Raw genomic sequence first — 14,164 nt, 5'->3', positions numbered from 1 at the left:
TAAAGAATTAACAGTGTGAATGTGTGTCTCTCACCATCCACAGGTGTGAGGATGACCCTGGAGTGGTCGTAGGCAATAACATTTGCATAGCGATTCTTTGGCTTATTGACCTCCAGGTTGGAGTGCTCCCATGTGAACTGCTGTCCTGGATCCACAGACTGACATGCAGAGGAGGAGGAGAGGAGGAGAGGGATATACAGAGGTGGGAGGGAGAGAGAGAGAGCACATAATCATTTATTACAACAGCGACTGTATTCTTTTCTGTAGTTGAAAGCCTGTCAGAGCTCGGGGTGAAGAGTCCAGTTCAATAAATGTGACACAGAAACTAATTCGTCATCCCTCCTTCAGCCTCTGGCTCTGTAATATGAAAAGCCCTGGATGATCTTTACACCCCCCCGGATACACACTGAGCTGTTTGGACTCATCCAAATCCCCTCCAGCGTTCCACCTACCAGCTCAGTGCCTGATATTAACAAAGAGCACATCCAGTGATGAAAGGAACGCTACAGTATGCAGTAAGGGTTTGGGACAAAGGCCTAGGATGTTTCCCCACTAGCATACATACTGGACCACTATGGTAGTACTGCATCAAAAGTGAACAGATGACATCAATCTTTATCGTTTTGATATGCCAACTTTGCCACCTTAAAACTTTTACTTCAATGCTTTTTTTCAGAGGAATCTGTTATATTATTACTTTTCATTTGCAAACTCTAAATACACATAAACACAGGTAGGTGGAAACATGTTCTATGTATTGATGTTTTATTTTTATTTTTTAGTGGTGTGGCTCCAGAAATGGCAATGTTAGTTGGTCCAAAAATGAGGACAACTATTGAATAGACTGCCATGAAATTTAGTTCATAGCATAAACATCATAACTCCCAGAGGATGAATCCTAATAACTTATCTTACTTACACTGTTAATTTATTTAACTGGTGCTCCCCTGACTTTTATTCTCGCACCACCATCAGGCCAAAATTTCACTTTGTCTAATACTTTACTACTTCCTTCTCTAGATGCTTAGTTTTGTTGACATTTATGGTAAATTTTAGGGGTGAGTGTTTTTCAAGTGTCTGTAATATGATAGTGTTTTATGAGCAACAGGTTGTAGTCATTGTATCATATTGTAAATAAAGTGGGCAAACTGCAGAAATTCTCATTTTTATGTGATTTGTAATATGAGATTATGACAGATGATGAAATATGCTTCTTTAAATTGTATTTTCAACTTATTTATTTTTACTTTTATAGATTCTATCATCGCTGTATATGAGATGGAAACTCATGCCTGTGTTCCAGTGATGGTGTTAGTGTGTGCTGATATGAGCTGAGCAAGTTTTCACTATGCTGTCTGATGATTGGTCTCTATTGATGCAGGCGCAGGTTTAGCTGAATAATGACATGCTGAAGATTGTTATTCATGATTGACCTTTTATGCTCCTACTACTTATCTCACATCATCAGGAAAACAAACACACACCCATACGCATGCACACACACACACACACACACACACACACACACACACACACACACACACACACACACACACACACACACACACACACAGACACATGTACAGACAAAATGAAGCAGTGGCAAGGACTCTAATATCCTGCTGCTTTTCTGACTGGCTGGGCGGCTGTGCAGCCCCCTAGCCTACAACTGATAATAATGACAATGGAGAAGGAGGTTGAATGCACATCTTATTTAACAGCCTGTTAGGTAAGGCTTCCACTGCACTGCACTGACAAACCACTCACATTACAGCTAATGCGCTCGGCTGACGTGTAGATCAGTTACAGAGTCAGTGGAATCACACTCACAGTGCTGCAGTTCCACTGCCAAAACACAAAGCAGGTAAACACAGAGAGAGGAACAGCCAGGCGTGAAGCATGTGGAATGGATGATGGCACAGCCAGGCTGGTACTCAGCACCTGCTGCCACATTCACTCAGTTGAGAATAATTACTGACTTAGCTTTAATACACGTTACAAAAGTCCTGATTGGCTTTGAATTGGTTGGTCTTGACACACATAAACTTTCACATAAACTTTGGTGAATGCGTTGAATCAATGTAAAAAATGAACTTGGGTGATTTTTATGTGTTATTTAATGTTTTCAGTAACTTCAGATGCTCTGCATCACATATACTTACATGTAGATATGGAAGAAACACAATTCTAAGGCTGCAACCATGCTCCGTTCAAGTACGCAAATGGCAATGCCTGGTCCAGCTGGTGGAAATGCACAAACCTGGTGAACATACTGAAAACGAGCTCTTACACACTGGTGGACGTGATCAATCTCAGTCCTCAATAGGCTGATTTAATCTAATCACTTTGAGTGTTTTCATAACCCCAGTAGTGAACAAACATGGCATCTGTGGAGGAATGTGTACTGCTGCACAGAGGAAAGAAAAATAGACAACAGAAGATGTGATGTGTGACCTTTGAACTGCTCACAGAGGAAGGATGGAGACTTCCTGAAGTGACAAAGTTCATTTAGAGTTTCATCAAACTGATCAGCATGATTGCTCTGAGCAGAAGTGAACCCAAACAACAGGGGTCAGCTTTCTCTTGCTGTATCATGCTACGGTGACCCTCGCTGCAATGCTCAGACTGCAGCTCTTGCTTGGATCATATTATGAATTTTCAGGTGACACAATCTAGAATGCAATGACACATGAAATCCATCTTGCGTAGCTGGAAGTGTGAGTTTGCATGGGGCATGTATGGAGCCTAAATTAGTTTTCCTGCACCTTATGAAAACAAACGCACAGATACGAATGTACTGAATTTACAGTGTGTATGTCTGAGATATTTGCTGACTGTACAGTAAAACCACGTGGCACCACTGTTACTGTAATCTCATCAACAAGACCCAGGACCCCCACTGACATGGACCCTATATTTTACATATTTTTTTATTGTAAATTTCTTTCTTTCTTTTCTATGTTATTTCGGATCACTTTATTTTGTGTTTATTTTTGACTGGTATGCAAATTCATTGTATGTGCAAACCTACTTGGCAATAAACCTGATTCTGATTCTGAATATAACCACTCTATGTGCATTTGTATTTTTTTTTAAACATTTGTTTACAAGACCCATACACAGTGTTATAGATGCAAAACACATTCCATCTTCATATAGTGCAGTGCTGCAGACTCTTGTCTATTAGCAGCAAAAGCAGAAGTAGTGTGACATGGTTATAGAGCAACGAAACCTCATAGGGAGGAGGTCGGACTGGATGGACGGGCAACACAGGGTCAAACTTTGACACTGGCTACTGCAGTATGTTTCCTGTTTCCTTAACATTCAACATTGGTATCTTTTACCAGAAATGTTCCTTAAACTTAACAAGAGGAAGTGGTGGCAAATAATTTATAGCAACTTGGCAATAAACCTGATTCTGATTCTGAATATAACCACTCTATGTGCATTTGTATTTTTTTTTAAACATTTGTTTACAAGACCCATACACAGTGTTATAGATGCAAAACACATTCCATCTTCATATAGTGCAGTGCTGCAGACTCTTGTCTATTAGCAGCAAAAGCAGAAGTAGTGTGACATGGTTATAGAGCAACGAAACCTCGTAGGGAGGAGGTCGGACTGGATGGACGGGCAACACAGGGTCAAACTTTGACACTGGCTACTGCAGTATGTTTCCTGTTTCCTTAACATTCAACATTGGTATCTTTTACCAGAAATGTTCCTTAAACTTAACAAGAGGAAGTGGTGGCAAATAATTTATAACAGTTTTGGATTGAAACTGAGAAACAATGTTGTCCTGCAGAAAGGGATGTTAGATCAGAGGACTTGTTCATTGCTCACTTGCAGTGATGTGCATCAAAGAAAAACTACAGTTTATTACAACTTGGGTTTAATTTTTGTAGCTCTGATCAAATTGCACTCACCAAAGTAATTACTGAGATCTTAGAATGCTCTAAAAAAGGGAAAATAAGCATGTGGGGTCAGACGATCAGACAAACAAGCAAACAGATAGTTAAACTGATTTGGAAGAGAAAACAAAGGTCAACAGTAAACTCATTACCCAAAAGTACCCAAGTACCTGTACTTAATTTGTTGAGCACACTCAGTTTTCCTGTGCAATGAGGGAATATTACTGACATTTTAAGTGAGCTCACTTTCAGTTTGCCCTCCTAGTAACAGATCTAACAAACCTGTATGATTGTCTGACTTCCTGATGTTTGCCTCGTTGGACCTAATGTTCATTTCCTTAAACTTTACCAAAATCTGTCTTTATTTTCACTGACAAAAAAGAGGAGACAGTCTATTATATTATGATTGTTAAATATTAAATATGCATGTGTGTGTGTGTGTGTGTGTGTGTATGTGTGTGTGAGAGAGTGAGAGAGAGAGAGTTGGAAAACGCAAGTGTCAGTTATATGCTGGAGTGTGTGTTGGTCTGTGTGTGTGTTGGTTATATGTGGAGGGGTGCAGATGAGGAACTGTGGGCAAATTAATGACCTCAGATCAATTTATTTTTATTTTTTAATGCACGCAGATTGCAGTTGGTGTGTGTACAATATCCTTTTCAATTTTATTACTTTTATTTCTGTTGTCCAGACCAGAAGGGTAGGTTTGTACTTTGGGCAACCAAAAGAATCAAATTTCAAAATGTTTTATTGTCTGTGCAGCTTCCAATGTTTTATTATAGTTTTAAAGAAAGTATTGAGCTCCAGTTGTTGAATTGTGTTGGTTCAAAATAAACATATTTCATGTCTGGATGTATTCCTTAAATTGATAACATCAGACCAGACACTATCTGCAAAGCTGCATTCTTAATCATTCAACCTGTGTTTTTCATCAGATAATGATAAGATACAATCTTATGTGAAATAAGTTTGCTGAAATGACAAAAAATATTGGTTTTGACTAGATTAAACTGACTGAAATATTCATTGTAATCTGATAACTAAAAAAGACTAAAATGTCAACAGTTTTCATTGACTAAAACTAGTAAAATAGTTACGGTTTTCTTTGACTAAGATAAGACTAAAATGCCCAGACTTTTAGTCAACGCAAACTTGACTAAAAGAGAACAGGATGAGGTTGACTAAATATGATACAAACTAAGAAGCACATTTGACACAGGACTAAGACTAAGACTAAATTAAAAAATAGCAGATAACATTTTTAGTGATGTTGCTGCATTCTGCCATCCATTACTGTCATGGAAACAGTGTTATCATATTCAATAGCATTGATATCCTGAGCTATGACCTTAAGACCCAAGTTGTAGTATAGTGAAGTTTTCCTTTATGAAAACAGTTTCGAACAAGTGTAATGCTTTACAATGAACAAAGTATTATAAATGGAGCATGTTTACTGTAATATATGTAATGTATACTATACACTGTAAAATTGACCAATGCAAAAAAATCCCTCTAGCAATCATATGTTCAGCAATGATATATAATATTTCCATCAACGGCTATATACAAAGGTAGCATGAGGGTACATACACTCCTATTCAGTAGGCAGCTGGTGTTGGTTTTGTTGTTGTTTCTTTTGGTTTATCTTTGAACAAAGTTTCAACCCCCCTGTTGTCACACACACCAGCACTCCTGCTGCGCTGGTAACACAAACCAGAAAACACCTGCCGACAGAGGAACTCACTGCAGCACAGAGACTCTGTTCCTGTTGGCACTGGTGAGCAACAGCAGCAGCCAGGTTACTTCAGAATAAAAGAACATTGGCAAATCTTAATTATGGATGTTATGGACATGCCATTATTAATGTTAATACATTATTATTTCCAAATGAGTGAAGTGTATGTCTGCATGTCACAGGAGGAGCTCTCTCTGTTTCAAATATGCTAGTGTATTAACTTTTAAAGTGTGTGTGAATTTGTAGATGAGTGTACTGTTGTCTATGTGCATGCAAAAGAGACAATGAATATACTCTGGGCAGTTGTCCATCCTTAAATAGATATTAATAATAGCAGCAGCATGGACAGTATTCTTTGGCAGTGCAGAAGGTCACAGATATTTCAGTGATGCTGTGTTAAGGAGCCCCGAGGCTCCGTTAACAGCCAAAAATCTGTTTTACTAGTGCAAACCAGGTTTTGCTCATTTGATACTGTTAAAAAATAGATGTAATCATTATTACGTAATGAGGAGATTACTGTTTTAGAGGCCATATGCATTATATGAAGTGGTCTCCAGTAGTCTCCAAACAGACTGGCTCATTCATCAGATGTAACAAGCTGTGAGATGCTCTGACAGATCTCATTTTAAATGCAGCCATTATCAGCTTTTCATTTCAAGGCCTGCTGCTCACACTATGGACTAATGGCTAGTAGCTCCTATGCTACAGGACGCAGGAGGGCATACAGTATGTATGTGTGTGTGTGTGTGTGTGTGTGTGTGAGAGAGAGAGAGAGAGAGAGAGAGAGAGAGAGAGAGAGAGAGAGAGAGACCTGGTGCCTCTGTCACCAATAGTCTCCAGATCAAAGTTTAGATGCCTGCAGAACATTGTTCACATCAGCTGCTGTGACAGAGGCATAGAGCAAACAATCAGAGGGCAGCCACAACTCTACTACATCTGAGACAAGTGTTTGCTGCACTCATTTAAAAAAGTATACACCCATATCTGGACTTCTGTTCAAAACAGCCAGTCCACTCCACAGGGGATTTTTGGACTTCAAGAGGGCTAATGACAGTTCAGGGTGTCTTGTGGAGGGTGCTGTGGAAAAATAGTGTGCCTGAGCTGTCGCTGCAAGTCATCTGGCCCTTCAGTATAAGCTAGAGTGGCTTGTGATTGGTCAAGCAGATGTGTTACCACATCTCAACTACAACAAACACAACTACATAGCAGTAACCACCCTTTCACTTTTGTGTGTACATCTTTTAGAATTTTAAACTAAAGATTTCTTAATATTGTAATGACGTGCATCCAAAGTGTGTCGCCATTCCAATCACATACATCTGATCCCTCCTGGTTTGTAAAATACAATGGAAAAGCGAGGCAGAACTGATCACCTTTGCCCTACAAGTTCTCAAAAGTTCAGGTAATGGGAAGTTCCATGTTATGGTTCATTAAGTCCTAATAGAAAAACACCAATAGACTCTTAATTGGACTCTGTCATAGCACATATAGCGTAGCAGATGAGCCTGTTTGGCAGTTTCAGAACAGCAAAATCAGCTGCAGCATCCAGTCACTAACAGATTTCCAATAAAGTGTGTGTTAGTCTGATAAAAGACTTGTGAAAAGACTCACTCATGCCTCCTCTGGACAGCCTCCTCGCTCTTCATTCCTCATGGCCAGGATTGAGGAACAAGGAACAATCAAATTGAGATGTACCTTTAATAACTTACAGCCCTAGTGAAGTACCAATGTACAAGGCACCAAATCCCCTTACAATCGCACAGATTTAATTAAGATGAGCTAGCAGCAACAGCAAAAGCATTCTAATGAATAATAACCTCTTAAAATGTACAGGCCTATATTTATCTGAAACAACAAAAATTACCCACAGTTTACATTCTTTATCTGTGTGACATGTAGAAAACATACAACAGTTGAATGTATTACAAAGATATGTTGATGTAGTAGTGTGATGTTGTTGCTGTATTATGAGAAGGGCATTGTACAACTTCAAGAATTCTATATGGATCAAAGCACAGATTTTTATTTTGAAGGATACGGGTTAGCATTTCTGCTGTCATGTTTCCTATGTTCCTTAAGTGTTGTTGACATGTCATCAGTATGTTCTTATGAAATTGTATAAATAAGTACATTTAGTTTCATGTGACGATTTGACACCTTTCCATAAAGGGAAATGTCAGGGTTATAGCAGGAAGTAGAGCGATCTTATTTTATCAACTGCAATTGTTGCACCTCTCTTGGCTATACTTCCTCTTTGTGTTTTTGGACTTTTCCCGGGAAGGCATGCATATTCTCTGCACCCTGCATTTTTGCTGATTTTATTGTAAATAGGAAGTTAAGTTACTTAAAACACATGTAAACTCAGTGTATTTGTTTTCATGCATAAATCTGCTAATTAGGGGAGAAGTTTGTTGAGGCGCGTGTGCTGCAGGGATGCCGTGTAGTTTGCCACACTAGAGTGTACTGCTGAGACAGTGTTTGCTAGCGAGGGGCATTTAGTGACTTTATTTATGATGTTAAACAAGCGCAGAGAGCATTTATGCAAGAGAAACCCTACAGTTGCTGCTGTTGGAAAATAAATTGCTCAAACAGTCCCAGGAAGTGTGTCCTTGCCTTCTACGCAACATAGCACAGAGTAAGACCCACTGCTTTGGGATGATGAAAATTTTTCATTCATTATTAATGTCCTACATGCTCTTTGTTTTCAAAACACAATAGTTCATATTATATTTGATGCTCATTTTCATTATAAGAGTATAAATACAAATAAGAACACGCATTATTGGATGTGTGGATTATTATCCAGCCCCAAGCTTTTCATTTGTTTCATCTGAATATTCCTAATTAACACATTTATAACTGCTTATGGCTGAAACAAGGTCAGTGCTCACCAAAACATTCTCATCTGAATTGAATACTATCTTGTTTGGCAAATACAGCAACCTGTCTCCAGAAACTTCCCTCTATCTCACCATGTTGGGTAAGAAAAAAATGGGAAAGGTTGAAAAGTTGATTCAGTTGCTGTTTCATAATTTATATGCCCCCTTCCTTCTGCTGTGCATAAACAGTGCACCCATCTGTCCTGGTTTATCCGCTTGAAAATTCACCACTTTAAATGCAAATTACCTTCCTTTGTAGGACATCAACAAGCCATAATCCCTCACTGGCTTTTACAGTAGGTAAAAGCAGTGGAATATTATTCTTGGAAAGGAGGCAGAGAATTCATGCATACTTAGCAGCATCCTTTTTCAATGCTGAACTTTAACACGGCAACAGTAAGCCAGCTCCGTACATGAGCAGAAACATCTCAGGAAAAAAAAGAGGTTTGGAAAACAGTGTGTAGTAAATCGAATGTTTATTTTCCGGATGTGTGTGGGTAAATATATATTGATGACTGACCGACTGAGAAATAGCACTTTCTAACAGTACTGAATAATGAGTTGAAGGAACCTGTAGGGCCAATAGAAAGCTTCAAAGGCTACACACAAGTTAATGGTGAAAACAGAAAAAAATATTTCAGAAGCCTGTCTTTCAGTGGACATTTTTACAGACTCACAATTGCTGTTTCAGGTGCATTTTTATCCTAGCAGGAAGAAATAAATATTTATTTATTTTAGCTATTTGGTACCAAAATGGTTCTGTCAAAAAAGAAGAAAAACAGAAGGGAAAAAAAGTATACCACCACCAGCTTTAATAAACAAGAAAATGTCAATACTGGCTTTACAGAAACTTGTGTTACAACATGTTCCTGCTTTAATGATGTTCCATATTATTATTAAAGGGGTACTCACACAATTTAACATTGCATTTCCATAATGTTGCGGGACTTGTGAGAGAACAAGAATGGTCAAAATCAATAAAATCAATGCAGCAGAGGCTGAAATATCCTGACCTTCAGTACTTACTATGGGTCAAATTCCAAAAACGCTGGATCCTACATTTCCCATAATGCACTCACTAGTATCATTTTATGGGTAGGTGCCCATGTCTTTCAATCTCCACACTTGTAGGCTTTCTGTTATAGATATGTAGTCTCCAAGCTCAAGCTTGATGATGACATCACTATGACATCATCTGGTACGAGTCTCACAGCCTTTTCGGAATAAGGCCCGCTCCTAATGGCTGGTCTTTAGTGCCTTCTGATGTCATCTGGCACCAGAGCCCAACCAATAAAGGAAGGTTGGTTCAGGCCTCACACAGATTTGGGGTTGGGATATTGTCACTTTTTATTTGAAAGAAGCTGCTCCAGATTCTTCTTATTATGGAAGTTTCTAATACTGACTGAATTGATTTCACAAAGCAGGAAAGTCTTAGCCTTCAAATACAAACTGTATGACTAATGTTACAATGATGGTTTTTGTGGTTTTGTTGTATACATTACAGGAGGAGAAGAAGAAGGAGTTGTTTGTTAGCTGATGCTCACACATACTGTAGATACCCAGGTCACTCTTCTAGGTATTTAAGACTTCACTTTACCTTTTAGCTAATGTTGTTGCATAGAGATGTTGTGGATTGTACTGTTTAATTAGTGCACTCTGTCACCCACAAAACAGCCAGTAATTTGGTCTTTGTAAGGCTGGGGTATGCACTAATAATCTACCTTACTGCTTTTAATCCAAGATTTCAAAATGTGAATGTTTACTTATGTAAACATACAGTAAGTGCTGATAAGAATTTTCAACATAATACTTTTACCTGAGTCTGTTTTTTTCAACTCCTATAATTTCTAACAAACCAGCGACAGTCTTGGTTGACTTTATTCAGTCAGTCAGCAGTGAAAGGATCAGCTCTCAGTCAACAACTTACTCTGTGACTTTTATACTGTTGAGATGCCTGAGTCATAATCTTATAAAATTATCTTTTCATAGCCAATACTGCCCAATAGCTAATGTAAGCCCTCTTTTACTGAGGATGCTTTCACATCTAACCTGGTTATAACGCTGGTGTGTTTGCCTGGTTGGTTGGCTTTGTTTGGGCTTCTGTCAGTCGAAACAACCAAGTGAACTGTGGTGCAGCTCATTTTTGTTGAAGCAAGAAACTAACTTGGTACAATGATTTCTTTAAGTTTTGATAATGTATAACTAACAACTTAACTTAACTTGACACTTTTTATGCCAAAGAGGTGTTTTTATAGTGTACCTGTGGAAGAAGTCTGTATTTATCTGTATCTTTATTGATTTAATTTGGTAAAACAGAAAAATATTAGTGTATAACTATAGTACCAGTCAAAAGTTTGGACACATTCTACTTTACGCTCATGTTTGCTTTAAGTACATAGCGACTGTAAAACACTAAAACAGGATTAGTGAGGTGCAACAGATAATCTGACATAATCCCAACACATATTCAATCATATATTTCAGAGGAGAACTAGTCAGTTCTCAAACATACTATATAAACACCGCAACCTTCTCTATTAAGGTCTCCTCAGAAATCTAGCCTGTATTGTTGCTCATAGTCTTAAGACCTTGAATATGGCTACACAGAGTGTGGTATGTCACATGCAAGCCATTTACCTCGTACTCTTGAGAGAAGCGCAGACCGTCATTGGCCTTCAGTCTCTCTATATGGTCTGCCAGGTCACTGATAGCAATGGGAGGGTGTTCCCTCATCCCTGCAGAGAGAAGTGGAGCAGTAAGTATGGTCAGTCACACACACACACACACACACACACACACACACACACACACACACACACACATAGGGATGAGACAATGTAACCAGAGTGCAGATGCTTGTTGAAGGCTCAGTGATATGAGGTGACAGTGAGGGTGCTGTGTGGTGAGCAGAGGGATGAGCTATAGCCACACTGGTGATGTGGGCGTCCACACATCAGCATGCTGATTGGTTAGAAAATCCCATAAAGAAATCCCATAAAGCAATAGGGTGGAAAGGTGTCACACAGGTGATTGGGGTGTAAGAGTACCCGCAGCATCTTACACTGATATTCATTTCAACACATTTTTGATTTATTTATGTCTCTCTAATGTATTTCACGTCAACTCTTGACTGTTATAACAACCATTTTGTTTAAATGGCTGACATGGACAGCCCATGAGAAGAGGAGGTGAGAGGGCTCCAGTTCAAATGACTGCAGTGTCAAACAGAAAGGGGAAGAGGCGGGAATGGGAGGAAACATTAGTGCCACACAAAAGGAATGAAAACTAACTTGGAGTGTTGGGGCAACTGAGGGCACTGGAACCTGTGGAGGAAAGAGCAGGCAAAACAAACAGCACAGGGGTCAGTTAGGAGAAAACAGAAAACAGAAAAGAAAACAAAGCACTGGGAAAGGAGCTTTGTGTCTGTTGTGTAGTCTGCACTGTCCTGTAGCTTCATGCATCTGTAATATAACCCTAAATATGTATTGCATCCTAACGCAGATGAAGCATGGCAGTGTTGGTCATCGGTTGTTGGGCAGTTGGTCAGACAGTCTGTCACCTAAGTCCAGATTAAAATATATGAACAAGTATTTGGATGGATTGCATCAAATGCAAATACTGTTTTTAGCCTCTTTAAAGTCCCCCTTCACTCAAAAATATGTTTTTCTTCTTGTTCCTGCAGCTGACTGTTTGAGCTTCACCGTGCAGAATGATGTATGTGCAGAGTTTGACACTAGAAGGCTGTTTTCACATTCATCTGCTGAAAGTGGAAAGTTTCTCTGTGCTCATTGAAAATCTGAGTTTAAGGGGCGGGGCCTACCAGCAGGATTTGTGACAACACAAAAAGTTTAGAAGCCAATCTTGGTCCAGTATGCAATTTACACAAGTGTGATGTGGAAAGCTGAAGCCTCCAGTGCACAAACACTGAGAATGGACTTTACAGCGGAGGAGGAGACTTCTTGTGTCCAGCTGTTTCTGAAATGACATATATTTGCATATTCATAGATTCTGGAATTTTTAATGAGGCAGGGGGAGTACATGTCATTTTAAGGATTTTAAAGTTGTGATTATACTTTTTTTTCCCCCATGGACTGTGAATTTGGGGAACCCGTGCCGATATATTCCTGCTTGACACTCATGCCTACTATTATTATTATTGTTGTTATTGTCATTATTGTTTATTATTATTATATCAAATTCAAGACCCAGACCCTGACACTTGCTTACTAAACAGCAAGTAAAACAGCTCCCGCCTACCTGAACTCCCTCATTCAAGTCTACACTCCTTCTGACTCACTATGCTCTGCCAATAAAAGGCGCCTGGTACCACAACAGGGCCCTGAGTCACTAACTAGACTCTTCTCCTCCTTAGTGGAACAAGTGATAAAACTCTGTTTGATCTGCAGAGTCCCTCTCAATCTTTAAGAAAAGACTAAAGACTCAGCTCTCTCATGAACACCTCTGCACTTGATGGACTGAAGGTAGAGAAAAAACAAAAATACAAAAAAGGTTTCGAGGTTTCTCCTCGTTAAAGGGGAGTTTTTCCTTGCTGCTGTCACCATGTGCTGCTCATGGGGGAATGTTGGGTCCCTGTAAATTAAAGATTACAGTCTAGACCTGCTCTATGTGAAAAGTGCCCTCAGATAACTTCTGTTATGATTTGGTACTATATAAATTAATTGAAATTTAAAATTGTTGAAAAATTACACATCATTGTTCCAAGCAGACTATTACTATAGGTTTTAATATATTTCTGGAGGGGATATTTACAAAATTATTGCAGGAATTTAAGGAATCTTGGTGGAGATTGATGTTTGCACTAATATGTTCTGAGTATTTTGCAGTAATTCACAGTTTATACTTAATAGCATATACTGTGAGATGCTTTTATCTGTCAGTTTTTCACACAGTCAAAAGTGTATGTTGAGCAAAAAAAGACACTTTCAGATGCATCTAGGCCACCCAGTGAGCTTTCATTGAAGGGGGAACAAAGGTTGGCAGCCAAATGAGTTGATTAATTTCTGTTGGTGTAAACAACATCTGCCAAATTCCCTCCTACTGCTACCAGAGGTAAATGCCACCCATCTGATTGAGAGAAGAACATGGATGAAAAACAATGACAAACTGTGAGTTTAAAACCTCCCACTGAAAAGACAGGTGGGAGAAAGAGATAAGAGAAGTAGCTGGAAAAGTGGAGGAGAGAAGAAAAAAGTAACACTCAGTGAGACAGATGGGACACAAAGAAGTAGTAAAACAGAGACAGAGTTTAGACAGAGAATAGAGGAAAGGAAACAGGTTGCAGGGTTTGATCAATATGGCATATTGTGCCAGACAAAAAGTCCATCTAGCTCGCATCAACATTCACAGAACAGAGAGCTTCTAACATCCATACTTTTTTTCTTCCATATCCACATAGACCCTGCCTCTCTCCCTCATGTGAAGTGAGCGTTGAGGATCACTCTATTATTTTCTAAGAACAGTGCTGAGTTGTGATGAATGGCACTGACTTCTTTTCACAGTAACCACTACCTTCATGCTATGATTCATCGGAGTAACATAGGAGGATGAGAAGGTATCGCTGAGGCCTGCGATGTGTAACCAGCCTACAGATTCACACTTTGTGATCCATTTTATGTTTCAAG

The 14,164-nt window shown here is 39.1% G+C and overlaps 1 protein-coding gene across 8 annotated transcripts in view; it reads right to left on the bottom strand.

The window, feature by feature from the left end:
• The window catches only part of ptprfa (protein tyrosine phosphatase receptor type Fa), a 391,566-nt gene that overhangs the window by 28,813 nt on the left and 348,589 nt on the right, over positions 1-14,164 (bottom strand). For 5 of the 8 annotated variants that reach the window (XM_067598003.1, XM_067598002.1, XM_067598004.1 and 2 more), the window contains 3 exons: positions 11,813-11,845; positions 11,160-11,257; positions 35-158 (listed from right to left, as the gene is read on the bottom strand). In XM_067598003.1, coding sequence (XP_067454104.1) covers positions 35-158; positions 11,160-11,257; positions 11,813-11,845 — 255 coding nt within the window. The remainder of the gene's footprint in view (positions 1-34; positions 159-11,159; positions 11,258-11,812; positions 11,846-14,164) is intronic. The other 3 variants (XM_067598006.1, XM_067598007.1, XM_067598010.1) reach the window with 1 other exon arrangement.

Source organism: Thunnus thynnus, chromosome 8 (genome assembly GCF_963924715.1).
Source record: "Thunnus thynnus chromosome 8, fThuThy2.1, whole genome shotgun sequence".
Classification (NCBI taxonomy): Eukaryota; Metazoa; Chordata; class Actinopteri; order Scombriformes; family Scombridae; genus Thunnus; species Thunnus thynnus.
This window is presented reverse-complemented; position numbering and strand designations above follow the sequence as displayed.